Here is a 26,367-nt window from a genome sequence, read left to right as displayed (position 1 = left end):
AAAGAGCTTTAGGCTACATAATCTGGCAAACGGGTGGCCCATTGGCTTTGGGAGCCTGGCTAGAGGATGGTACCATCAAAGAGAGAGAACAAAGAGGGAGAAACTCTAGAAAAAGCATCAGAGTTAAAATGGAACTTATGAGCACATCCTAACTGAGAGGAAACATAGCCATAAAAAGCAAAGGATGCGTGCAATCCTGTCCCTTGATGGATGAAGGCAGAAGGACAAGACGCTCAGGTCATCCTCTGACACATAGTGAGTCTGAGGCTACCTTGGGCTATAGTAGACCCTGTTTCAAAAACCCAAAAGAAAAAAAAGCACTCTGAAAGATGAGATATAGGAAATCCATAGAGCAAAAGATGTCTTAGCTCCCCACATTCTCCAAAGATGGAGAGGTGTCTACATTTGGACATGCTGATATTATAAGAATGTTACTATATCTGCCTAAAAGTTCATGTCAGATTTCAGGCTTCATTATTTTTTCTATACCCAGTCAAAAATTATGCCAGTCATGATCTTAGGAATACATGGTTTTCAAAAGTTTTATGTTAAAGTCATGGTCATATGTCCAGAATAAGTATGAACACAATTCAAATGTGAGCACAGTGTTCTCAATACCTTCTGTAGAGCCTCTTCTGTCTTCTCAGGGTTTGTTTTAAGAGCTTGGGAGGCATCATACATAGGGATGGGCATGAATCTCAGTGTGTAGTTCCTGGAGAAAGGAACAAAAACATACATTTTAAATGCCATTGTGTTACCTCAGTTGAGCACTGTTTTTAGATCTAAAAAGATAGTTGCAAGAATATCTTTTAAAAGCCAGATACAGCCGGGCAGTGGTGCTCACGCCTTTAATCTCAGCACTTGGGAGGCACAGGCAGGTGGTTCTCTGTGAGTTCGAGGCCAGCCTGGTCTACAGAGTGAGTTCCAGGACAGGCCTCAAAGCTACACAGAGAAACCCTGTCTCGAAAAATCCAAAATAAAAATAAAGTCAGATACAGTGGTACAGTGGGGTTAAATGCCTTTAACCCCAGCATTCTGGAGACAGAGGCAGGCTGATCTCTGGGAGTTTGAGGCCAGCTTGGTCTATGTCAGGGCTACTTAGAAAGATGCTGTCTCAAACAAGCACACAAATGAATATCTTTTTATCCTTGCTAAGCTAGTGTGTACCTATAATCATAGTACTGGAAAGGGTGAGGCAGGAGGATTGCTTTGAGTTTGAGGCCAGCCTGGGCTACACAGAAAGTATTAGGCCAGCCAAGGTTACAAAACAAAACACCTCTCTAAGTCATCCAGCGATCAAAAGGCCCTCGACTACAGAGTGGTTTTTAATTCCCATGCTCATTAAGGCTGGCTGGCCCCATTAATTTGTACTGTCCTACAAAACAGAGATGAAGTTGATGAATGTAGTTTTGCTTTCCATTCTGAATTAACATGAAAGACAAAAATCTTCTCATTGTGACTACAAGATGGATAGAGAAAAAGTCTAGGAAGAAAGTCTAGTCTCAAATGGTTTCATTGTATCATCTATCTACTGATCTGATGGTACCTGGCAATCACATGTACCAAAATGGGTACAAGAAGGAAACACAAAAACAAACAAGATGTCAAGCCATTAGCATCCACAAAACATTCTGCTCTATTCTGGCATTCTTTGGATAAATACATCCATAACAGGTGGTCATCTCTAGAATGAGCCTGGAGGAAAAGGGTGGCCTGCCTGGGTAGGCACCCTGATCCCTGTGAGTCACTATACAGCTTGCCTAATACATCAGCCAGAGCCCATCAGGTAAAGGAACCAACTGTGGGGTACCGTGCCCATGTTACGTCACTGCTACTGGCAGGCTGATCAGACTCAAGAGTGCAGGGGACAGCCACCTGGGGGTGAAAAACAGCCAATCAGAGCCTGGCCCACCTCAGAGCCTGCCCTGCTTCCTGTTGCTGTATGCCCAGACAACCGTTCCCATTTCCTCTGAAACACATTCCAACACAACAGATGTGTGCTCATCCCCACCCACAAGGTGACTGTCCACTTCTACAGATGCTGTTCAGAAAAAAAAAAAAGATCTGTTGGGCCATTTGGTGGTGACCTGGGCATTCTTCACATACAATGGAGTAAGACCAGGGTCATGCTTAAGATCTCCAAACAGTGAGGAGCTGTCATCTCATGGACATTTAGGTGGCTATCACTGGATTAGTGACTTAGCAACTAACCCCCCTACAATAAGGCACTAGTAATGAACAAATAATCAAGAAAAAAATCATGTTATTAGCAGCCACAATTTAGATAGCTGTTTCCCCTAGAGATAGAGTACTTCACTATAGAACTGAACCAAGGAAGGCTGCCATCCCTACAAGTGTGATTCTACCTTTGTTTACTTTGTTTTACACAGTTGTTTGTTTATAAAAGGAACCAGCCAAATGGAATTAAAAGACTATACATCTTTTTATTATCTTTCCTGCATCCGATTTGTAGCCCATTGCAGACTAGCATGGCTTATTTAAACAGCAGTAGAAGAGCCGGCATCTCGGAGAACAGCATACTCAACTGACTGATCCAGAGACACCACTAGCCACCTGGAAATGGTGAGTGCTGACAGGGTGTGTTCCTGGCTTCTCCTAATTGCCAGCCTGGGCTGGCAGGGTTCCATACGACTGGGGATGGCTGCTGGGATGTGAACACGGTGAAGATCTCCATGCCTACTCTGGGAACAGAGTCACTGTAGAATGGGTGGTTCTGTGGCCACAGACAGCTCTTGGAGGAGGTGGTGCACTGGGATGTGGTCAGCTGCCTCCCCCACACCTTGCAATGGCCTGGTGTTACTATAAACAAGGGAGCCAGGCATGGTACTTTCCCTGTAACCCCAGGACTCTAAGGCAGAGAGGGGCAAGAGGACTGTTGCAAGTATTTGTAATCCCAGTACGTAGGAGGCAGAGACAAGTGGATCTCTGTGGATTTAAGGCCAGCCAGGGATACATAGTGAAAACCTGTCTCAAAATAAATAAAACAAAACAAAAAGTGTTTGAAGACCATTAACTCTTATCCTCTCCCTTGGGGGGGAAAAAAAAGAATAAATGAAGAAGTGAGATACACCATAGGAAACTGGGGGTGGGCAGAGATCCGGGACAGTGAGAATTTCCTCCCTTTCCTGGGGAAAAGGTTTCTCTGTGGCAGCCCCCATCTCCCATTGTGTTTTAGAACATCTCCTTTCCAAGGCTCAGAATCTGCTTAGAGTGTTCTAGAATCTGATGGTAGCTAGGCCCCACTCTGGTCACATCGGTCCACACTAGACCTAGAGATTAATGAGGGCAGGTTCCTGCCTGCAAGTCTCAGATAAATAGTGACACAATCCTTCCAATTCTGGACACACCATGGTCCATGTGTACAAAGTTCCAGTAAGAAAATATCATCTTTAACATTTTTTAAGGCTGTAGCAATTAAGACAAGATGCTCTGGAAGTCTTGTCTGGCAACAGCACCTCCATCAACGAGCTGACGTCAGGTTCTGCCTCCGGTCCAGTAAGCTCAGTGAAGTGGCCCTGTTTGCCTTTCCTCAACCTCTGTGAACGTGCTGAAGGACTACAGAGGTACATGGGTTCTCCATGTGATGTTTTGCTCTTCTGGTGAGTACTGTAAATACCTCTCTGCTTTGGAGACACTCAATTGATTTCTTACATTGACATTGGCCAAAACAGAAGAGATTCTAGAATTATTTTCATTCATGTCTAGTATTGTTACTTTTTCATTTCGTTGATCAGAAAAGTACATTAGACAGCAAATAACAAATGTAACTATCAATTACAATAAAAAAAAAATTCCTAGCAATAAAATAATAAGACTCACCACTAATTAATTTCACTTTTATTTTCTGGACTATAGACACCACCCCCCCTTCATTCCCACCTTCACCCTCCCCCATGTTGTCCAGATAAACAGAAAAGTAAACCCAGTGCAGAGAGTCTGCGGACCACAAACTCAGGAGGAACAGTGATGCTGATGACCATCTGCCTTGGCAGATCAGCACCTCCACCCTCGCTGTGCACATGAGAAACTCAATCAGGACAGAGCCGCTGTCCTCCTGACCCCCATGGCTGATTTGCAGAGAGCCGATATCTACCTATGGTTTCTTCTCCCACCCCGTCGGAGGCACTAATACTATTGGTTCTGCAGTGCTGTCTCAGAAGAATCCTAATTAAAACTTACTTTTCCATGGCAACTGCTATATCTTGAAAGCCTTGTGCGGTGATGTTGTTTTTGTCCCAGATGACGGTCCTGTTTGGAAATGAGACCATATCAATGATCAGACACCGAGGTGCGGCGGAGATGATCGTCCCACTGAGATAAATGGCTTCGAATCAACACTGTCTGGGTACATCCAACCTTTCGACGTCCTGGAACAACACTCATGACCAAAAGCCGTGCAGTGCAGTTACTCAAGTTTTTAAAAATATCATACTGTTTTGAGTAAATTTAAGAGTGTGTATTGGACAGAATTCTTAGCTATCTCTGGCTGCATGCAACGGCATGCCATCCACAAGACAAAGGTTGGACAGGCCTGTAAGCGTTTTAACAGCATTATATAAATGAGGAATAACATTCATTTGTTTCTGAGGAAAGGCCTCAGATCCACAACCACATATGGTCGGTGATGGATCACTAACTCTTGCCCGGGGATCTCATGGTTGGTTTCTTTTGTGCGAGCAGGTTCTGTGATGATTGCTGAGCTGTATCACCTGAGGATGCATCTCTTAAAACATGGCCTGTCACTAAAAGACACAGACCTCCTGGGTCTGCTCCTCAGGGTGACCTACAAAGGTTTCCCTGTTTCTCACTGCCATTATTATCTCCCCGGTTAGCTTTCAAGACTCCAGTGAAAAAGGAACCACAGCACTCTGTCAGGGTTTTACATCACAGAGAGCTTGTAAAGACAAACATCTGAGGAAATACTATGCATACTTTCAAGAGTGTCCCGACCAAGTACTCTGAGGAAAGTTATGAAATTGCTTTCTTCCCAGTGAGGATCCTGGGAGGCCCAGACTCCTGAGAAGGAGCACCTGCCCCTCAGGGCCAGGACAGCCCTGCCTACCTGAGCTTGGTGTTGATCTGCAGAGCCTTGGCGAGCATCTTCGCTCCCATATCGCCCATGCCATTTCCACTGATGTCCACTTTGGTCAGGGAGGTGTTGCTGCCCAGGGCATTGATGATGATGGTGACCTCAGCCTTGAGTTTTGAGTCAGCCAGGGACAAGGACTGCAGAGGCTGCAGGGCGGACAACACACAGCACTGAATGGCCTCATCCAAGTCATCACCACTGCCCCGCTCTCAACGGAGAACCAAGGGTTGGACCCACTGAACTGTCTGCTTTGGAACTGCTGTCTAAAGCCACGGGTGGGGATGAGGCTGGACGCTGAAGGTTCTGGCATCAAACAGACCTCCTAGGTGAAACCTAGGCTGAATTATTGCTGACTATCTGGGGCTTCTATGTCAAACCATGGATCACCAAACTGTCCCAAATGAGGTATTATTCTTTTCTACCCATTTTATTTTCTATAAGTGAAATAATAACTCTAAAACACAGAGGCCAAGAACAAAATAAAAACCACCCAAGATGAATAATGTTTGGCCAATGAAATATTTATTAATCATTTATTATATCTAATCACCACATACTCTTTTCATGTGTTGATCACGTATTTTTGTATTATTTAGCCTTTAACAGCTGAGCCATGTCTCTAGACCTTTTAACCCTCTTAGCCATCCATTACATGGACATGATTCCCATCGTCATTTACCAAACAAGAAACAGAAGGGTTAAGCAACTCAAACAAAGTCACACAGTTAGACAGCATGGAGGGGCGGGGAGTACAAGTGTGTAATCCCAACACTTGGGAAGTGGAAGCAGAAGTTCAAAGCCAGCACAGGGTGCATGGTATTCCATCTTACCAAAAACAAAACAGCCAAACAGAAACAAAGTCCCAGAGTTAGAAAGGAGCTGAATCGGGATCGGCTTGAACGAGCTGGTTTCAGACTGTGTGCTCTCAACAACTCCATCATACTACCTCCAGGAGCTTATTTCAGAACAGTTTTGTTCATCATCATCTAACTCTCTTAAGTTTCCATAAGAAGCTATGTCTGCAGTTCAGAAACAAAAAGTCCTATCTGTATGACCTGTTCAGTTGACCACACACTGCATGAGACTGCACACTAGCACCTTCTCTGTTCCCTTAAACTAGAGACTGAAAGCCACACAGGCTGGACACAGGTTTGATTTGGCCAACAGGGTACCTGACCAAACTCTTAACAGGGCTTCCTCCTTGTGCCCAGATCGCTCAACCTGCTCTACTGTCTCCCTAATTCTGTGGGCATCTGCGTTTGTAGAGCTTGGTGCAAGGCATAGCTTAATGAAATGGGATGAATTCCAAAGCATGAACCACAAAGGCACTAAAAGTCCCAATTTAGACCTGGGGAATGCAGACATCTTCTGGGAGATGTGGAGTGGTCTACTCTAGCCTCATTCCCTTCAGCAGCTCTCACATCCCAAGCAGGTGAATGGCTAGAAGACTCTAAGGTTTCCCTTCATGGCCTATGAAATTAGGGCACAGTATGAACCTGAGTGATCTCCATGACAACAAGCAAACACAACACAGGATCTACCTGTGTCTGTCCCACCAGGTCGCACTGATCACGCACCAAAGTATATAAAAGGAAGAGGTCTCTCTCAATGAAGTACAAGGGACAGGAGGGGGGGGCGGAGTTAAAATTTAGACATCAGTCAGGTATGGGGGCTCACACCTCTGATCTCAGCACCTGAGAGAGATAGGCCGGAGGAGAAATCGAGGCCAGACTGCACTATATGAGACCCTGTTTCAAAGGAGAAGAAGGATAAAAAATGAAATACTCAAATATCTACACAGCACTATCATGTGACTCGGTTAGACTGAGTGACCACACCATCATCCTTGACATCCAAATGAAATGCTGCTGCTCAGACTCACCCTGGGACAAATCAGAAGGCACTGGCACCTCAATCAGAATCAAACCTATACAAGTGAAAGGGACTGGTGGTGGCTAAGACAATGATATCTCAGCCAAAAAGCGAAGTGGCTACAGTGTTCTTAATATCTTACATTTAGATGAATGAAAAATACTCAGACTCAGGCAACCTGATACCATAAGCAAAAACACACGCAACACTGCCTTATGGAAAGCTGTAGCCAGCTCCCCATTTCTGCGCTCTATTCCACCACGGCAAAAATGATCTGTCACGGCTTCTTTCTGATATTAGGAAACTGCCAGATCAAGAAGCTACCAAACTACTATTCCATCACGACATTCAAATTCCAACACACCCCGGTTAACACTGAAGAATAATGGGTGGAGCCATAATGGGAACAGGAGGGTCTGAACCACATACATATTTATAAGGTCAGCTCTCCCGATTCATCGCCCTTCTTTCTATACAGCCGTACTACCTGAATGCTTAATGTTTAATCTAGACTCGGTCTCCAGGTCGCAGGCCCTCCTGGGGGAAACTCATCCTGTTCTGTGGATCACATGGGGTTTTACGCAGTTCTTCAGAAAAGATTCTCTGCCTTGCTAGCCACTCACTGTCACCATCTCATGAATGGATGCAGTCACCTTCACCTACGGTGGGGGGGCGACACTGGGACTCTCAGGGATCTGGGTTTTCCCACCAAGTGTCATTGCAGTTCTGGGGGACTAAGATATCCCACGGGCTGCCAAGGAACGTGTTCCACAGAGGGCAAGGTGTCAGAGGAGGAGATTACTTCTGAATGTCCAACTCTTACTTATGCAAAACCAAAAATAGGCCCAAAGGAATCAGTTTTCTGTGGAATTTTTGAGTGCATGGGGCTCAACTCCTAATCACTTTAAATTGGTTTGCGTATTACAGATTCATAAGTTAAAAAAAAGGGGGGGCGGTGATTGCCTTTTGAAAAACCCACATCATTTTCAGTGACACAAAAATAAAAAAAGCTATTCATCGTTGAGTTATTATCAACATTCTAATCAAACCTGCAACTTGGCAGAATCCACATTTACATAGCAAATGTGTCATCTCCAAATGTGTTTTCAGGTGCGTTTTTAAATATCAAAATTATCTTTAAGTGGGAAACTCTAAAACTACAAAAACAATTTGAAGACCCTTAAGCAATAATCAGAACTTGAAATATATACAGTCTTCAAAAACTCAAAAACTTCTTAAGTTACTTACTAAGACACATATTTGGGGATGAATACTAAGTATGATATTTGTAACATTAAGTTCTCAAATCTTTTAAAATTGGGCCAATCTTAGGAAATCTGAAATGTTAGTATAGCAGAGTAGAAAAAAGTCAAAATAAATGTATAAAATTAGAATTACACTCCAATTTTACCCTTGACTTTAATAATCTAATAGAAGGGGAGCAGAATACCGAGGTTCTTAGCAGATGAGGTCACAGCAAAGCAGCAGAATCCATTCAATAATTAATCGAATTGTTTAGCACAGGTCAGAAATTACATGTGAGAATATCAAGAAAACAGAATTTTCACATCTTAGGTGAAGCGAGGGCTAGCAGGTCAGAGGTACCTGAACCCCACAGCCCCATAGCTGCCTTAGGGAAGTCAGCTTACAGATGTCATAGGATTTTCTATCATTTCCTGGTTTCAGTTCAAAAGCGGAAATGGTATTTTCAGAATGTGACATGCTTCACCTGTTTCATGTAAGAAATTACCTTACAACCCACAGTGTGGCTCTTTATAATGGCAACAAGAATCTGAATTTTAGAAACTATGTTTCATGACTGAATATGGCTTTGAGAAGGACAAAGTCTTACGGAGCATCAATAGAACGTAACGTAAGGCACACCACTCTTGATCCAATGACTTCCTGAAGGGTCTTCTACTTTCAGTTAAATAGCTTCCTTCTCACGCACAATAGAATTCTACCTGAAATTCATCACCTTCACTCTGATCTAAGTCTTGCTCAGAAGCAACTAAAAAGGCATAAAAACACAAGGAAGGTGACCAGAGGCCAAGCAGCCCTGAAAATGAGAGCAAACTTCTTTAGCACTGAAATTCGGTATAATTACCAGGTGAAGTCCAAATTGAGACATGATATTTCTTGCCATAATACATGGTAAAAACAACTAGCCAGATAATCTGCAGGTTGATGGGTTAGCTGGTTAGGATGCAGACAGGCTGAAGAGTTACTTTACACCTTTGACAATCTCTTAGTTTGGACCAGTGAGATGACCCAGTGGGTAACAGTCCCTGCTGCCAAGCCTCACAACCTAAAATCCCCAAGACCCACATAGTGGAAGAGGAGAACTGACTCCTGTGAGGCCCCCTCTGACCTCGGGACACGCACCATGGTACTTCTGACTGAGTGCATACCCACAAATTAATAATAATAATAATTATCAATGTTTGCAAAAGCTCTTGGTTTTAATCTTCCTGGTGAATAGGAGAATAGAATTTTAAATATATTCAAAACTCTACTAAGGCATAGTCTATTTTTAAAACACTGATAAAATGTAAAATATGTAAATTATCTGAAAGCCCATCCGCATCAATCCAATAGAAACAACCACAAAGAGGAAACAAGTCAAGTGGGTCACGTGATACTCACAGAGTCTTCATCTTGGATCATCTGCACCAAGTTGTCCAACACAGGCGTCAGATTTCTAAAGAGATTTTAAAGACGTGGACAGTGGAATCAAATCAAAAGCTGTCAGGAGGCTGGTTATTTTCATCATTGTCATATAGAAAATTCAAAACTCTTACTTGGATTTCATATTATTAAAATTTTTGCCTAATGCCAGGTGCTGTATGGATCTGTTTTTACTGAGCCACACTATTAGGGTAGACAGGTCGGATTCTAAGCCTGGAAAGGAGAGTAAAGACCGCATTAAAACACAAGTGGAGAAGTGAATTCCTGCTGTGCTGAGCTCAGGGCCCCTCGACCCTCAGTCTTTCTTCTCAGAGGAGCTCTCTGGCCTCTTTTCAGGGCCTATTGGTTCACAGGGGTGAACTCAGTCTCTTCAAGGACTTACCTAAGCCTCCTCTACAGTCAGTGTCCATGCAAAGTCAGCGGGACCCAGAAATCATATCGGCGGACAGTTTCCCCTCTCCCATACTGCTCACTGCTAGGTAACTTGTTATACAAGTTTTCTATACAAATTTAACAGGATCAGAACAGTCACTAAAGCAGCAGAAATGAAGCTAATTACGTAAAAATTTGGAAACAGTTTTATGACTACCAAGAAGCTAAAACTGCTGGACTCAGATCTTCACCACAGGAGAGAAGATATGTTATGATTTGTTTTAGAATTTGCATATTGGGCTGTGGCTAGTGGGCCATTTTCCCGTTCCTTGCTTGTTCCAGTAGCATTTTAGTTTCTTTCGTGTCTTACCGTTGTCGGAGATATCCAGGCTGACGATGTTGTGGATTTCGGCGATGCAGCCTTCTAGCACTTGAGCTCCTCCTGACCTCAGCTAGAGAAACAGAGCAAACACAAGGTGAGGTCCTCTTCCTGCTGCAGGAGAAACTGAAAAATCACTACAGAATGCTTAAAATAAGCCATCGAGAAGCAAAGGTTTATCAGCTCCAAATAGAGGGAGGATGCTATTATCAGTGGTAAAGGTGTACTGTTTGCTACACCACACGATCCAACCTTAAATCCTAAAGTTCTTAGAAAAAGAAGGGGGGGAAGTGGGGACAGGCAGGTCAACTTTACTCAGTGGAGGGCTGGGGGATGCAGCTCAGTGGTAGGGAGCTTATCTCACATGCTCAAGGCTCTGGGCTCAACCTCCAGCACCAAACACCAAACCAAAACAACAACAAAAAGGCAATGCATGTGAGTACACAAGAACTTTCGTTCAAATTCTGGAAACCAAGCGAATCCCTTCAGACACTAGAACACTAGCGTTTCAAGCCATTGCTTCTGCTTCCAAGGTTTGACTCATCATCCCAGGGAGCAGCAAGGCAGCCGCCATACGAGACAAGCTCCCACCCCTCAGTCTTTCCCTAGGAAGTCAAGGCAAGTATGCGGGGCTCACATCTTTCAAATTCTCTGATAACACTGGACTACCATAAGTTCTTCTACATGATGCAAAGTGCCCATAGCCCTTCCTCGTCAGGAAACTCATCATCTAACTGGAAGAGACCAGTTATCATTTATTAGGAACCTACTACATGCCCAGGAACATGAAGCATTTTTATAGCATTTATATCCATTTCTACACTAAACTTATGAGATACCATTTTCTAATTGTTCAAGCTGATACAGGAATTTAAAGAATCCTCATTTCTTAGTTCATACGCAATAGTTTTATGATGCCTGGAGTCAGTCTACAAACTCCGCTGTGCACTCCTGTTTGTTAAGCACAGATCTCTGGGGTCACTCTTTGTCCAGGAGTACTTAAGGATATTCCACTATTTTTACTTTTTAAGGTGATAGCAAATTTGTCAGGTGCCTTGGGTGAGAGTCACCCAGAGGAAGACCTCTAAAAGAGACTGATCTGCCTACTCCCAAGGAACAGACACCAGCCTACAGGGGAGAGCTTGCCTAGTTCCTCTCACTCTGCAGTGACCATGCGCATAGGAATGGGCTGGTTCCCAGGACTCCTGTAGACACCACAATCCAGCATGCTCACGTCCTTTACACACAGACCACGTGGGAGCTGCATGTGAGGTACACATGCCCTCCCTTGACATTAATTCACCTCCACGTTACTTCCAACACTCAACTGTGAACAACGGCATGTGAAGAGTTTCTGTGCAGTACTGTTTAAGGACTGGTGATGAGGAGAACAGCCTGGATCTGTTCAGTGTAGACCCACAAGTATTCTGGACCCACAGTCGATGATGTCTCAGATACAGATTCCCAAGCTGCCGAGGAACTGCTGCACTTTGCTAGTTATTTTCTGGTACTCTTCAGCTTTCCGCCAAGGACTGTCAAGCCTGTCTCACCACGGCAACTCCATACAAACCTTGTTTGTTTGTTTGTTTCTCAGCATAAGGTTTTAAGGATTTGTAGTTTTCAATTTAATTTTTTTAAGTGTGTGTGTGTGTGTGTGCATATGAGCACACATGCACACACTTGGGTACTCTCAGAGACCAGCAGAGGGCCTCCAATCCCCAAGGGCTACGGGGTTTCTTAACTACTGAGCCATCTCTTCATTCCTCATTGGCAGCTCTAAAGGTTCCCAGAACTATGCTATTCCAAGAGCCATGGGAAAGCTCATATCTATCTATAAACAGTAGGTATCTGGTCTATGATAAGGTCAAAATTTGTTGGGAGGCTTTGCTGGTTAGTCAGAGGTTGCCGTCTATCATGGCCTGCTTTTTCCAAAGCTCGGTGGCATGAGGACTTCCTCCCCCACAGTGGCATTTCCTGCTCTCTACCTGCCCTTATCTGGACAATGTCCCTGGGCCTGCAGGACTGACCTTATCTGAAATCTGTCTCTAAACATGGATGTCTGATTTCTCTCTAGGGTGACTTTTGGCATACTTGCCTGCTAGAAGGCTGCCCTGCTGCACATATGGTAACTAAGACTTATGCTAGGAGCTTTGTATAGGACCCTGCTGCCACAAAGGAAGCCTTATGATAGGAGTGTGCCACTTAATGCAAATTAGGGTTTGTCCCCAGGTCCCCCAATCCTTTAGGTTCCTTTTACTCCAGAATAGAGTTGAGCTGATTCATTGAAGTCCTCTCCCAGAGGGCTGTCTCCATTGTACCCAAAGCTGTCTGAACCCTGTTCTTCTGCTCCCTCCACCCTCATGGACCATTGCACCAACGATCTCGAGGAAGAAGCAGAACCATAGAAATGAAATATAAATTCCTCAGAGCTCTTAGTAGCAATTGGAGTCCTATTGTACATAATAACAAAAATGGAGGGCTTGTATATTTTGTCTTTGTAGATATTTCTAGGAATTAATTCTAAATATATTTTATGAAAGTGTCACTTTGGGACTGCCAACTTTAACAGTCAACAGAAAAGAAGAAAAGGCAGATTCTTCACCATCCATAGCTCTTGAGACGCATTGCTCTAACCACAGCCTTGTTCACCCTTGAAGCGACCTGCTTGACACATGCCAAAGCTCAATTAGAAGCCATCAGGAAACACAGCATGATATTCAGAGCATGAAAAAGGCGCAAATTTAAGAAGATAAGCCCAAGTTCCTCGACCTTTCTGACATTATGCTACGTGCTGACAAGGACTCTTGTATAGAAATAAAATTATACAAGAAAATCCCTACACTCTATCACTATAGGTGCAGTAAAAGAAATATTCCATTCACAGAAACAGAAAATGCCATTGACATGTAGTGACCGATTCTGTTCATCTTGGAACTATTTTTAGTGATGTACTTGTAGAATAGACACACCTAGCATGTTTTTTCGATGCTTAAGAACAGTGAACTAGTTGTATATATCCTAAGTTATTGAGGCGTGAAGTACTTACACAGTGGCCAAGCTACGGGAAGCCCAGGGAGGAAAAAGACAAAAAGCGTTATCAGCAGCAGGCAGAACAAGAATAAAGGCAAAGCCCTCAACACCCTGCCTAACCAGTCAAGTCCACAGACACTTCCAACACTATCCAAAAATTAAAATACTCATCTTCGGTTACCAAGAGTATTCAATTACATTTATAAGTTATTAGGTGCCCCAAATTCCCTTAAAGCTAAACCTTTCCCAAAACAGTAAAAGCTTTTCCATTACTGTAAATGAAAATCCTTTTAAATGAATTTGCATAATTAGAGCCACGTGTGCATATGTGAATATAAAACTGGTTTTTAAATCATGCTCATTTGCATCCCCCCCCACTGGCATTATTTAAAAGAAAGCAAGATGGAGCTGGGGATGGGAGTGGCAGGTAGTCCATTTATCATCCCACACTCAGGAACTTACTGCAGAAAGATGGTCAGTTTGAAGTCAGATTGTGCTACATGGTGGTTCTAGTCAGAGAGTGAGGCCTTGACTCAAACAATAACCAACAGATAAGGAAAAATAAGCAAAACGGAGCCAGTGTGGTGGTACACACCTGCATTTCCAACATTGGGGGACAGGGAGTGCTACAAACTTGAGGCCAGACTACCTGGTCTACATAGAGTCCTAGCTATCTAGAGATATATAAGATCCTGTCTTAAAAAAAAAAAAAAAAAAAGGAAACCAGAGAGCAATTAAGTGTTACTACATCACTGAACAATTTAACTGCATTGCTTTCCTGAGTGTCCTCTTATGGAGGTGGAGCACTGTAGACAGTACAGCTCTACGCGAAAAGTCAAATCTAACATTCAAGCATGTATGGAATAGGGACGTGGGTGTGATAACACATGCCTGCAGTCCCAATCCTTGAGATTAACAGTTCAAGGTCATCCTTGGCTATAAAGCAAATTTTTAGACTGGCTAGTCTACAAGAGACCCTGTCTCTCAAAAATTTAACATATCTTTCAAAACTTGTTTTAAAAATTGTATTTATCTGATCATGAGGAGAAAGTTAAGTGTGGAATTCTTCCATGATTTTGACTAGCATACTAAGATTGAGGGAAGCTGCATTTAAGGTGGAGAAAGAGAGGACGAATAGTAAAATAATATTTCTATGTTAAGGAAAGTTTCCTTCTGAGAGCAATGCATAAAGTCTTAGTAACCAAAACTGGGGACTGATGGTCAAACCCAAGAAACAGCAAGTGTCTCAATTATCTTGTAACTCCAAGACTCTGATTGTGTCGTAAAGAAATCCAGCTATATTTGGACATCTAGCTCTAAGAAGCAAGTATGGAACAAAATACTGTAACAACTTAGAAAAATAATTTTGTGCTGCACCAAGTTTAATGAGCAGCAATGTAACACATAACCAGGAAGCATGGTCACTGGTCCTGGAACTTCAGCTATGAAACTGGATAAACACAGGACTATGATACCTCTAAGGCTTGCTTTCTTAGCATTGTAAATTTTCCTATAATGCATAAATGAAAGATGGAAATTAAGATAAAATTATCATAACAATAATGCTCAATCCCACTGTCAAAAGGAATCATTTGATCAGGATTCCTGTTGTCATAAAAAGAAAACTACGAGCACAAAGGCCTATCAGTAGTTAGGTTGGCTTTCATAAAAATGGCCGTAGAAACTGTGTGATGCCCCTGCCCTCAAATGTATCCTCCACTCTCCTAATGCTTGGATTTCAGGAGTGTACCACCATACCTGGTCTGTCTGACATTTTTAACCTATCAAAATATTTTATATGGGTCATCTAATATTACCTTCAAAAGATTTTCAAGAAACAAGAAGAGATTTAAGAACAAGTTTTAAACCAGGTCCACCTGGTAGTCTTTGAGCAAGGTCCTGTCTCAAATTGTTAAGAAGAACATATCTAATCATATTTAATGTTGACGCCAATGTTGGCGTCAACACAGTGCCAGCAGAGAGCTGGACTGCTTCAAATACATTAGACCTCACCATTTCCTCATCTGTACATGAGACCAACAGATCACTCACGCCTGTCACAGCTTGATCATGGTGACAGACTGTCTCGTATCAGGTTGAAAAAGCCCCAGCTGAGTCACAGCTAATATAGTTTGGCCAGTGTTTGGTTACAGTACTCTCACCAACTTCCTGTTCCTGAGAGAATGACCCCTAGCAGATCCTGTCAGCCCATTCCCATGATAAATGGTTTTTATTACTGACACACCCTTAGCAAAATGTTAATAAGTAAAACGTTCATATTGCTGGAGCTGCTTTCTACTTCTCATCTGTCTTTATAAAGAGAGCGCCAATGATTGGAATTACAGTTCCATTACTCAAAATTAATATTCTAGAGTGTTTTCCTTTGGTTTTTAACTTTTGTGGAGTTTTTGCTTTTCCAAAGCAATAAGATTAATAGGTCACAAAAGTGACCTTCACACTAAAATTAAAGAAAAATGTAACACTGATAATTCATATGAACAATTTCAGTCTTGTCAACTTCTAGACTGTTCATATAGGGATGTAAATCTTATTCAGTATCTAGTGTTGGCTTGGTGCTTGGCATTTTGTGAATCAGTAAGGAAGCCCATGTCAGTATGACACAAACATTACCCTCCAGAAGAAAGCCACAGCCTGGCTAGGAAAGCAAACACAATTTTACAATTGTGTGAGTGCTGCATATCAACGAAGGAATGATAGGCAGTGAGTCAGACGGGAACACAGCCAGAGAGGACGACTCGGGGTACTTTTCCAAATAGAGCTCCTTCAGATCTTGTGACATCTTCCCAGGAAAACACTAATTCTTCTATCTCGCACAAACCCAGAGGTTCAGTGACGTCATCAGTGATAGCTCATCTACACTATCAACCCAGACTGGATCTGGAACCACCTAGGAGGCACAGTTCTGGGTATGCCTATAGGGGCATTCCCACAAAGAAGTCCCACATGATGTAGGCAGAAACAGCCCATGAACTGGAGGTCCTATATTTAATAAAAAAAAAAAGATAAAACAACCAGCACCAGCATCCATTGCTCTCTGCTTCCTGGCTATGGCACCAGGGTCACAGCTGCTTGGTTCTCCGCACCCTGCCTTCCTGAGATGATGGACTGCAGCCTTGAAGAGTGAGCCAAAATCAACCTGTCTTCCTCAAGTTCCCTTTGTCAGACATCTGCCACAGGAACGAGCCAAATACTAATACATCAGTCAGTCCACCTAGGATGACACAGTCTGATGGATTTATAAGGAAGACTGGCTTTGAATTAGGTCCTCAAAGAGGGTGGCCTTGAGGAGGGGGGCTCATGGGGACCTTGGTACAGTAAGCCTAAAGGTGCCAACAGGACCGCAGACAGCCAGGAAGAAGAGATGGGGAGAACACACTGGGCAAAGCCAGACTCAGAACAGTGTCTGCACCTGGGATTGCCTTACTAATCTCCACATGAGCTGACAGTTTCCAGATAAGGAAAGTCTATGTGTCCTCTAACACAGACAAGCCTTTAGCCTCGGCTCTTCTCTGACGGCTCTTCCACTGGAAGTGTTCAGAGCTGCTGCATAATTTCAAGAGATGCTTTAATGCTCCTGTCTTAAACTAAGATATTAAAAAAGAGTTAATAAGAAGATAGCCATTCTGTTTTACATCCTACAAGTCCAAATTCAGCTCTACATATTCGTCCCCTGAAAGCAATGTGGTACACTGTATTTCATGACGGTAAAGCTACTTTATGGTTTTATATTGTGGGGATTCATCATAAAATACTCAGGCAACAGGCACTAAGAATGAGGGGAAAGTCATTAAAAGCATCCTCGAAAGTAATTGGAAAGGTGCTCTGTGGTGACTTGTAGATAAAATTGCAAAACACAGAACATGTGACACTTGTATAATGTGCTTTTCCACTTCATTTCTCTCTATGGAATCACAGTATCACACTTTCCCAGGGAGAATGCAAAAACTATTTTGAGGCTATGATCTATTCCAGTGTGCTGTCAGGGTGGTCTTACCTCACAGTTGCTGAGGTCCAGAGAAACCCCCTTCAAGCTATGATTGCAGGCCAGGCCCAAGAGCAGTGCCCTGAAGAAAGGAAACACACATATTAAGCATAACTTCACATGAAGAACAGCAATATGCATCACACACACACACACACACACACACACACACACACACACACACACACACACACACCATACAGCAAGCACACTGAATAAGCCTGGAAAACGAACACATTTTCTGAAACACAGGTCAGACACCAAGCACCCTCTCACTTTTTGAAAATGCCAATTGCATTCTGTCTCCGACAACGGTGGGCACGTGACACTTGTGCATTCTTCTGTCTGACAGGAGGTAACTCCATCAGAAATGCAAGCCTTGAAAACACTGCCATTCCTATGCAAATAAACCCACAGCCCACCTAATTGCATATTGAAATCAAATTTTGTTCATCGCAGATAAAGTCCCACCTGCATCTGCTTGAGAACAGCTTTAACGATCGTTAAAATATTATTAGGTGATTGTTATTAGCATAGCAGAGAGAGGCTGGCTTTCCCCAAGGAACAGACAGTGAGGGAGTCTGGCCCCACAGTATTCCAGAGGATGAAATGAGAGCTAGATGACCTTATTAAGTCACCTAACAGAATGTGCAGGTAAGGATACAGACGCCTTGGAGATAGGGAGCTACATGTCAATGGCTGTGTCTAGGATCCTGGCAGTCCAGCCAATTGCAGGTCAGGGCAGATGTTATCTCTCATCCACAAAATTGAGGGGACTGGATTCACTGCCCAGATATCAAAACTCAAAAGCAGATTGCATGGCTACAAGTCAGTCCTGTGAAGTCCAACACAGTTGAGCACGCCTGCACAGCAGCTCTGAAACCTACAGAATGGAGGCTCAGTGGGAAAAGGCACCTGCTACCAGGCCTGATGACCTGAGTTCAACCCCAGTCACACTGGTGATAGACAGAACCAATTCCTGCAAGTTGTCCTCTGACCTCTACACACATGCCATGGTATACTCAGACACACACATACACACTAAATAGACAAATGTAAAAACAAGAGAAAAAAACAATTAAAAAATAAATTCCACAAAATGAATAAAAATCCTCAATCAGACCTCATGATGAACTCTAACTTGAGCAGCAGGAAGGAAACAGACAGACCTGAAACTGACCAGGACTCAAGGCAGACAGTGCACACTAAACATCTCCTACCAGGCATTTCCTACCTGGAGTGACACCTGTTCCCGATGATCCTAGAGAAAGGACCTCCACCCAGGGAAAGGACCTCTGCCCCAGAGGATGAGAGGGCAAAGGGAATGTGGGACAAAAAGGAACTCATGCCAGGTTCCTGAGGATTTGTCCTTCCAGCAATTCTCGGACCTTGTGCACACAGTGAGAACTCCATAGTCGTCAATGGACAGCTAGTCTACATGTACAAGGGTCAACCATACTTAAAGAAGCAAGCACTGTGTACACCCAAACCATCCTGAATGTGCCATCTCCTAATCTACTCTATGAGCAAAGAGGACTAAGCACGTGGTAAGTTCAAAATAAGTATTAGCTGAGTGAGTATGTCAACACTATTATTAAACTATAAAAGAATATCTGTAGACTACTAATCCTGACAGCTGTTTCTACAAGCCACCAGCAACCAATCATGAGGGGTGTGTGTGTGTGTGTGTGTAGACATTGTCCAAGTGAAAAAAGAGGTCATAGTCGTCAGTTCTCTTTTTCTGTTCACAAACACGTGTGCATGTATGAATGTCCCAAATGGGCTGGACAGAGGTTTAAAAGGACAGTGGTACCTGGGATACGATCTCAAACTTTCCTCACTTTTGCACATTAGTTACACACGAATGGGGTTCACTGTGTTATTTCTGCACATGCCTGGGACTCAACTTTTTTCTGTGACAGCATTTACAGAAGGTCAAAAGCCACAGAAAGACAGTAACAGGAGATACAGCAACATCCACGTGCACCATTTACTGTCAACCTGCAAGTCACTCTCCTGCCTCAGAAGGCTTTCTCACGGGCCTGTTCCACCTTCCTTCCTTCAGCACATTCATAATCACAAAGGTAACTTTAAAAGCTCTAGAGACGGGAGGCCTTACCTTGTCGGAGGAGGGAATGGGGGGGAGGGTTGGGGAGAGAAGGTTGGGGGATGAGAGGAGGGAAGAGAGGGGGATCTGTAGTTGGTATGTAAAATGAATAAAAAATTTCTTAATAAAAAAAAAAGCTCTAGAGACAACAAATGAATCACTCACTTCAAGGGCTCAGGAGCCAGTTTCGTGCCTGAAAGATTGATTTGCATCAAAGCCAGAGAACTGCTGAAAAACTGCTTGAAAGACGGGGGGACTTCCTTTCCTTTCCTGAGAAAAAGACAGAAAACAGAACACAAGCATCAAGCGGGTGCTTATATTCTATCCATCCTGCTTACTGGGAATGCAGACGTGAGATCCACAGTCAGCCATCTTTCCAGCAGACCTTCAAAGAGGAAACAAGTGTCTAAATGCTAACTTAAGGCCATTGAACCCACGAAACAATTTATTCCTATTTTTGGTATCTAATAAACTCACTGTATTTTGGCCCACTGATCTTCAAGAAACATTCAAATAGGAGGTTAGAATTATGTGTTGCTCATCAGGGTGGGGACCTTTGCCACTGGACTGCAGCTGTGGGGCGCACTGAAGCTGCACTGGGCAGTGTGCCTAGTGCCTAGTGACGGTTCATTTGCTTGTGTGCTCTTGGTTTTTTACTGTACCGGACACTGAACCTACGACTCCATGCACTACAAGTAAGCCCTCTGCCACTGAGTCACAGAGCCAGCTCTGTGTTTTGAGACAGTCTCAGGCAACCCAGGCTGCTCTTAAATTTACTATATAGCTAAAGATAACCCCAAACTCCTCAGCTCCTGTCTCCACCTCCCAAATGCTGGGGTGATAGGAATACATCACCATAGCCAGTTTTGTTTTGAAATCGTCTTACTATGTACCCAATGCTGGCCAGACAGGGAGACTCCATGACATGGTGACCTGATGCGGAACCGAGGAACAGCTCAACTAAACGGCATCAAGGCTGCAGGACCAATAGCCCACTTGTCCACTACATTCACACTGTAAACCTCATCACTTCAGCCAAACATTAGAATAAAGACAAGCAGAAAATGAAGTGACTGGATAGTGCTTCCTCTTGCTACATCCGTCAAAACTCAGCCATACTGCTGAGTCAAACCCGTACTATAATGGTTTGCAAAGGAACAAGCCTCAAGCACCCACAGTGGAGTGCAGGCTTAGCTCACTCCACTCGCTAAGAATTGGGAACGACTCAGCAGCATGAAGCACTTAGCTGAAGCCCACGATGCCACTTAGAGGACTGCAAGTCCTACAGAGGGCAGCGGGCACCTCAGGGGCCTAGGTCCACCACATAATATGCAACAGCATTTAGCGTGTGCAGAGAGAAGTCTTTCAAAACCTGTGATACTTGAGAGCTTTAAAAGCAACGTCTTAAAAACATGACGATCTCCAGCTCTTTGGGAAGGAAAATGTAAGCCACAGAATCTTTACCTGAGAAGAGAAAAAACCAACTAGGAAAAAACAGGATTCTGGTCAGCTATTTCAAAGAGCTGTTTCCAGGTGATAGAGTCTGTCAGCTAGTACAGTTCTGTTTATTTTGTGGTAAGTAAATGCGGTTTACATTGCTGTTTTGAAATCCTTCTATTCCTGTTTCCCTGCTTTGGGGTTGTTTGAACATTCCCTAATATTCACTTCCCTTTATAAGAGACAGTGACCTGTTACCACTCAAGTGACAGGTGGCTTCGCCCTGTGAGCCTCTGCGACCAGTGGAATGCGAAAGGACCCGATGTGACTCTCAGAAAGCAGCTTTCTGAGCCAGGGCACACACTGACAGGCCCCTCCTGTCCTCTGTTACATATTCCAGATAAAGGATGCTTCCTTCCAGGCTGAAGGTGACAATGGTCAGCCCACATGGGGCACTCAGAACTACGAAATCATTTGTGAACAAAATCTGACGAGCCTGGCTAACAATCTATGCCTCAGTATAAACTCACTAATTTTAACAGATTAACCAAGGACTTTCCAGGAGTCTATCCAAGCAAGGTGCCGAGTATTAACGGTTTAATCATAATCTTTCATCCGGATGACAAGGTAATGTGTTAGCACCATTCTGCTACATGCAAAGAACAGCGCCACTGAGGACCAGTCACAGCAGAATTCACAGCGACTGAACTCAAAAGTGCTGATTATACAAAAACCTTTATAAGCGGAGCTGTCATCCTGTAATTCAGTTCCTCAGTCAATTACAGGTCTGTCAAAGTGAGGCTTCGTGACCTGCCTCTAAACATATAAGACAGGACAGCCCGGATGAACACTCTCTCACCATGCTGTCTCCCAGACTTTGACATTCTCTAACTACACTCTATTGAGGAATTGGAAGTATATTTTTGGTATGTAAAGGATTATCTCCCTCTCTCCGTTTTGTTCTGTTTGCTTGTTTGAGACAGGGGCCTATGTAGTCTTGGCTATTCTCAAACTCACCATGTGACTGAGGATCACCTTGAACTCTCAACTCTCCTGCCTCCACCATCTAGGAATACGGCCATGTGCCACCATATGGGAAATGTCTATATCACTCTTGAATAATGGACCCAAAGTATTTGGAAATATATATTGACATGTTTGCAAGGCACAATATAGAATAAAGCATGCCACCAAGCTGAATTTTCCAAATAAGTCAGTTATTCTCTTGAATATATAAAGCTTTAAAAAGATTAGCTAGTAAATATGGAGAAAGCACTACTCTTAGGCGGTTCTGCAGATCATTAAAGAGTATAATGTGTAAAATACAATCGATGCCATGTCTTCATGATCCTGCACGGTGAGGGTTGAACCTGACTAATGCACAGATTGGCCAGGGAAGCTGCACCTGTGAGGCACAAGTGCTCTTCATCACTCACTCCTTGCTAAGTGGCCAATGTTTACGAATCCTTGCTGCTTCTAATGCACTGTGTCAGCAGGTGTAAGTCTGGAACTGAGATTTAAGAAGAACTGAGATGCTATAATTAGCCCTCCCCTCCTACAAACACAATCAGGAGCCCCAGAGTGACCATTCTTCTTTGTTCTCAGAGGTTGTTCACATTTACTTCTAACCTCCTCACTGAGAAGAAGATGTAGACATTTTTAAAAGGGGTTTTACTATATTAAGAGAGTAACTATCCACATATGTGAATCCATGCACATATATATAGTTTGCAGGCTAGTGTTGTAGAAAAGGCCCTTAACTTTGTTTTTAAATGACACAGCAACAACAACAAAAAAATCTTTAACTTTCAAGGCCCAAAACTTACAGTTATGATTTAAGACCATCTTTCATGTACAACATTTAGTTCCCAAGCCAGGTATGATGGTCTACAAGGCTATAATCCAGGCTCTTGAGAGGCCAAGGCAGGAATATTGGCATGAATTTGATGCCAGGCTATAGTGTGAAACTGTGTCTCAAACAACAACAACAAATTCTCTTCCCATCACTCACTCTACGTTCAGTATCCTCACACCTCTTCCCAGAAGAAGAGACTCTAAGACAGCCATGGCAGCAGGAGACAGCCGTACCTGTGAGAGAAGACCGATCTGGAGAGATTGAGCACAGCGAGACACTGAAGGCACCCCCGGAGAAGAGCACTACACACCTGAGGAAGAAACGGAAGTTATCATTTCCACATAATTCTAGGTCCATGAGAATATTTCACTAAAGAGACAGGGTGCATCAAGGAGGCATGCTGAGAGCCCGAGGGGCAGACAGAAGCATTACCATGTCCAGAGAACATTCTGTATTAGATAAATCCAGATGAACAATGGTGTTGGGCTGCGCCAAAAAATTGTACATGTGCTGGAAAGAAACAGAAGAGTGATGTTAGGCCCTAGAAAGACACCACCATGCAAGCTGATGCTTCAATACAGTCAGCCACGTGCCCCTGACCTTCTTGACTGCTCCTCAGAACATTTGCAGACTTGTTGTTTTCCTATCCCCTTCCTTAGGAGCGAAAACCCAAAGGGCACTTAGAGAAACTACGCAGGCAAAAAGCTACGGCCAAGAGGGGTCTTACGCCATACACCCCTCATTTACGCGCGGCTGTTTGCTTGATCAGTTCAGTCTTTATTATATAATCTGAGCACGGCTAATTGACCTTAACTCCTTAGTCTGAAACAGCACCTGGACTGCAGTCCCCCTATCAAAATTCAAGTCACTCAAAGTGTTAAGAAAAGTGCTGTTTGAATTTGAGCCATGGATGGTCTCAGACTATGTTCTCTTCTCCCCAGTATAATGACTTTTCCATCTTTAGGGACTTCTAAAACTCGAACAAGATTGTTCTGAGGAAACTATTAGGAAAACAAAACCAAAAGAACTCGAAATTCAAGTACTGCTAGAATTTCTTGTTTGAGGACACCACAATGCCCAAAATTTCCTGACCTCCCACAACCGTGCCTGGGCATGAAAACAATGAAATAAATCCCTTTGATGTCCTTAATTTCCAGTGTAAACAGAAGCCAGAGTTAAGTTTCCCGACCCAGGTGACAACCAGGCTCATTCCTGAGCTAACATTCACTAAATGCTGCAGTGTGACTCTATAGTACTTCAGAAAATTCCTCTGCAGCCAGGAGTTCAAAAGAACACAGAACAAGACTGCAGACGCTGGACTAACCAGAGGCCCAGAAAGGGTTACATGGTGGCAAGGTCTGGTTCAGCAGAAACGTCTTGCCTTCCTTTACATGAAATCCCCCTGGCTCTGCCTCCAGCTCCCCTGACCTTCCTTCCTTAAGGCCATTTTATTTTGGTGTGGTTTTGCTTCCTTCTACCAGGTGGGGGAGCTCTTCCTCCCTGAAGTAGTGAGGGGGCCCTTTACATGTGGCTTTCCCAGAAAGCAGAAAGCCATGAGTCTTTGCACCTGCTGAGGACTCTAGAACCTTGGTGTGTCCCTGGCTGGGAGCCCACATTCACTCAGCCCCTTCACTGCACTCCCCTGTACCCAGAGACAAACTGCAACAAGCTGTACCCCTGGACCAGGAAACGTGGAGCTATTTTGTTGTCTGAGATCTTTATTCATGTTCCTATTACAGATGAGTCTTATTATTTAACCCCAGCCTCTTCTCCCTGTTTGCCTTTGCTTTTGTTTCATTTATTTTATTTTAAAATATTTACTCATTTATATTATGAGTATGCACATGAGTGCATGTATGTGTGTATGTACACAAGTGTATAAATGTGTGTATGCACATGAGTGTATATATGTGTATATGCACATGAGTGTATGCATATGTACCATATCCATGCACACAGGGACCCACAGAGATAAGAAGAGGGCATCCAACCCCCTGGAACTAGTGTTACAGGTGGCTGTGAGCTGCCGTGTGGGTGCTGAAATCTGAACCCAGGTCCTCTGCCAGAGTAGTGAGCACTCTAACCACTGAGCCATCTCTGCAGCCCCTATTTTATTTTCCAAGGCTGGGTTTTACTCTGTAACTCAGGTGGCCTGGAACTCACTTTGTAGCCCAGGCTAACCTCAATCTCATTGCAACTCCCCTGTCTCAGCCTCTTGAGTGCTAGGAATGTGCTGCCACACCCAGCATTCCACCTCATTTACCCTCCACGGTGCCACCATGAAGGCTGTGGTCCTTCCCATGGAGCTCCTTGCTTTATCTTGGGAGGAAGTAGGTTTGAGGATCATTACGGAAGTGGACACCAGAATGACAAATGGAAGTCAAAAGGCAGTAGGAAACAAGCTCTGTTAAAATGATTTCAAGTGGGAGGGGAAGGGAGCTCAATTAAACACATCCACACAAAGCTTTCATTTTGCATTCCCCGCCTTCTAGGTAAAGTAAAACAACGAAATGAGAACAAATTCCAGTGTCTCTCATCTCTGTGGAGTAGTAGTATACAAATGAAGGCCCTTTCCAAACACCCATGGTCTGCATGCCCTGTTGCCAACAGTAAACTCCAGCATGGTGACCAGAAGGGACCCTTTACCATGTAATGAACTCATAACTAACCCCACACACAACAGGAAGATGTGTCAAACATTAATATTTCTATTAAAGTGCATACAACATACTGTTAGAATTGGGAATTTTATCCATCTATCTATCTATCTATCCATCTATCTATCTCTATTTTTATTTTGGCCTTCAAAATCAAACTCTAATGAGTAGCTCCTGATTACTTTTATTTATGGAATAGTCTGTGACTAGGGTTATCCTAATGCCCCTTTAGTAGCGACATAAATAAACAAACAAAAGCTGGGCGCCTGGCTTGTGCCCTCCATCTCAACACCGAAGAGACTGGGTTAGGACAATCACATTGAAGTAGAGGCCAGCGTTCTGATACACAGTGGGTTCTAGACTGACAGCTTCTCTCAACACCAGCAAACAGCACCAGTATCCCAACAACGCTATTGGATGATGAAACTATTTCCAAAAAGGATGTGAACCTCAGCACCATGAAGTGGAAATGCAACTTGCTTAAGACGACAGGCTACATTTAATTTAGGCAGGCTCCGGAGTTGTCACACCATTTCACAAGCTTTTAACATGACTTTCCAGTGTGGTGATAAGAGTGTGGAAGAGGGACAAGCTGGACAGCAGGGTTAGAAGCGATCGATCGATCGATCGATCGCAGGCTTTCTGAAGATGGCCCCCTTAGAGAGGAGAGAACTTACCGAGAGGTCATCTCCACGGAGAGCATTCCCTGAGAGGTCCAGGTGGGTGAGGGTAGAGGCAGTCAGAGGGTTGGCACTGAGAGACTGACAAAGGCTGTTCACCCCTGCAACAAGAGAGACCACCCAAGCTCAGGGTCCACTCTAAGAAACAATGAGGCTCGTGAGTTTCCACAAACAGCG

General features: G+C 43.6%; 1 protein-coding gene across 12 annotated transcripts in view; it reads right to left on the bottom strand.

Moving 5' to 3' along the window:
• Carmil1 (capping protein regulator and myosin 1 linker 1) overlaps positions 1-26,367 on the bottom strand; it is a 256,793-nt gene that overhangs the window by 76,412 nt on the left and 154,014 nt on the right. For all 12 annotated transcript variants that reach the window (XM_052729001.1, XM_052729011.1, XM_052729002.1 and 9 more), the window contains 11 exons: positions 26,188-26,291; positions 23,286-23,363; positions 23,087-23,163; positions 19,727-19,831; positions 17,467-17,536; positions 10,413-10,494; positions 9,784-9,883; positions 9,629-9,683; positions 5,084-5,256; positions 4,201-4,269; positions 619-712 (listed from right to left, as the gene is read on the bottom strand). In XM_052729001.1, coding sequence (XP_052584961.1) covers positions 619-712; positions 4,201-4,269; positions 5,084-5,256; positions 9,629-9,683; positions 9,784-9,883; positions 10,413-10,494; positions 17,467-17,536; positions 19,727-19,831; positions 23,087-23,163; positions 23,286-23,363; positions 26,188-26,291 — 1,007 coding nt within the window. The remainder of the gene's footprint in view (positions 1-618; positions 713-4,200; positions 4,270-5,083; positions 5,257-9,628; positions 9,684-9,783; positions 9,884-10,412; positions 10,495-17,466; positions 17,537-19,726; positions 19,832-23,086; positions 23,164-23,285; positions 23,364-26,187; positions 26,292-26,367) is intronic.

This window comes from Peromyscus californicus, unplaced genomic scaffold (assembly GCF_007827085.1).
Source record: "Peromyscus californicus insignis strain IS unplaced genomic scaffold, ASM782708v3 Scaffold_8__1_contigs__length_139910024, whole genome shotgun sequence".
NCBI classification, from domain to species: Eukaryota; Metazoa; Chordata; class Mammalia; order Rodentia; family Cricetidae; genus Peromyscus; species Peromyscus californicus.
The sequence above is the reverse complement of the archived record's forward strand: the minus strand, read 5'-3'. Positions and strand labels throughout refer to the sequence as shown.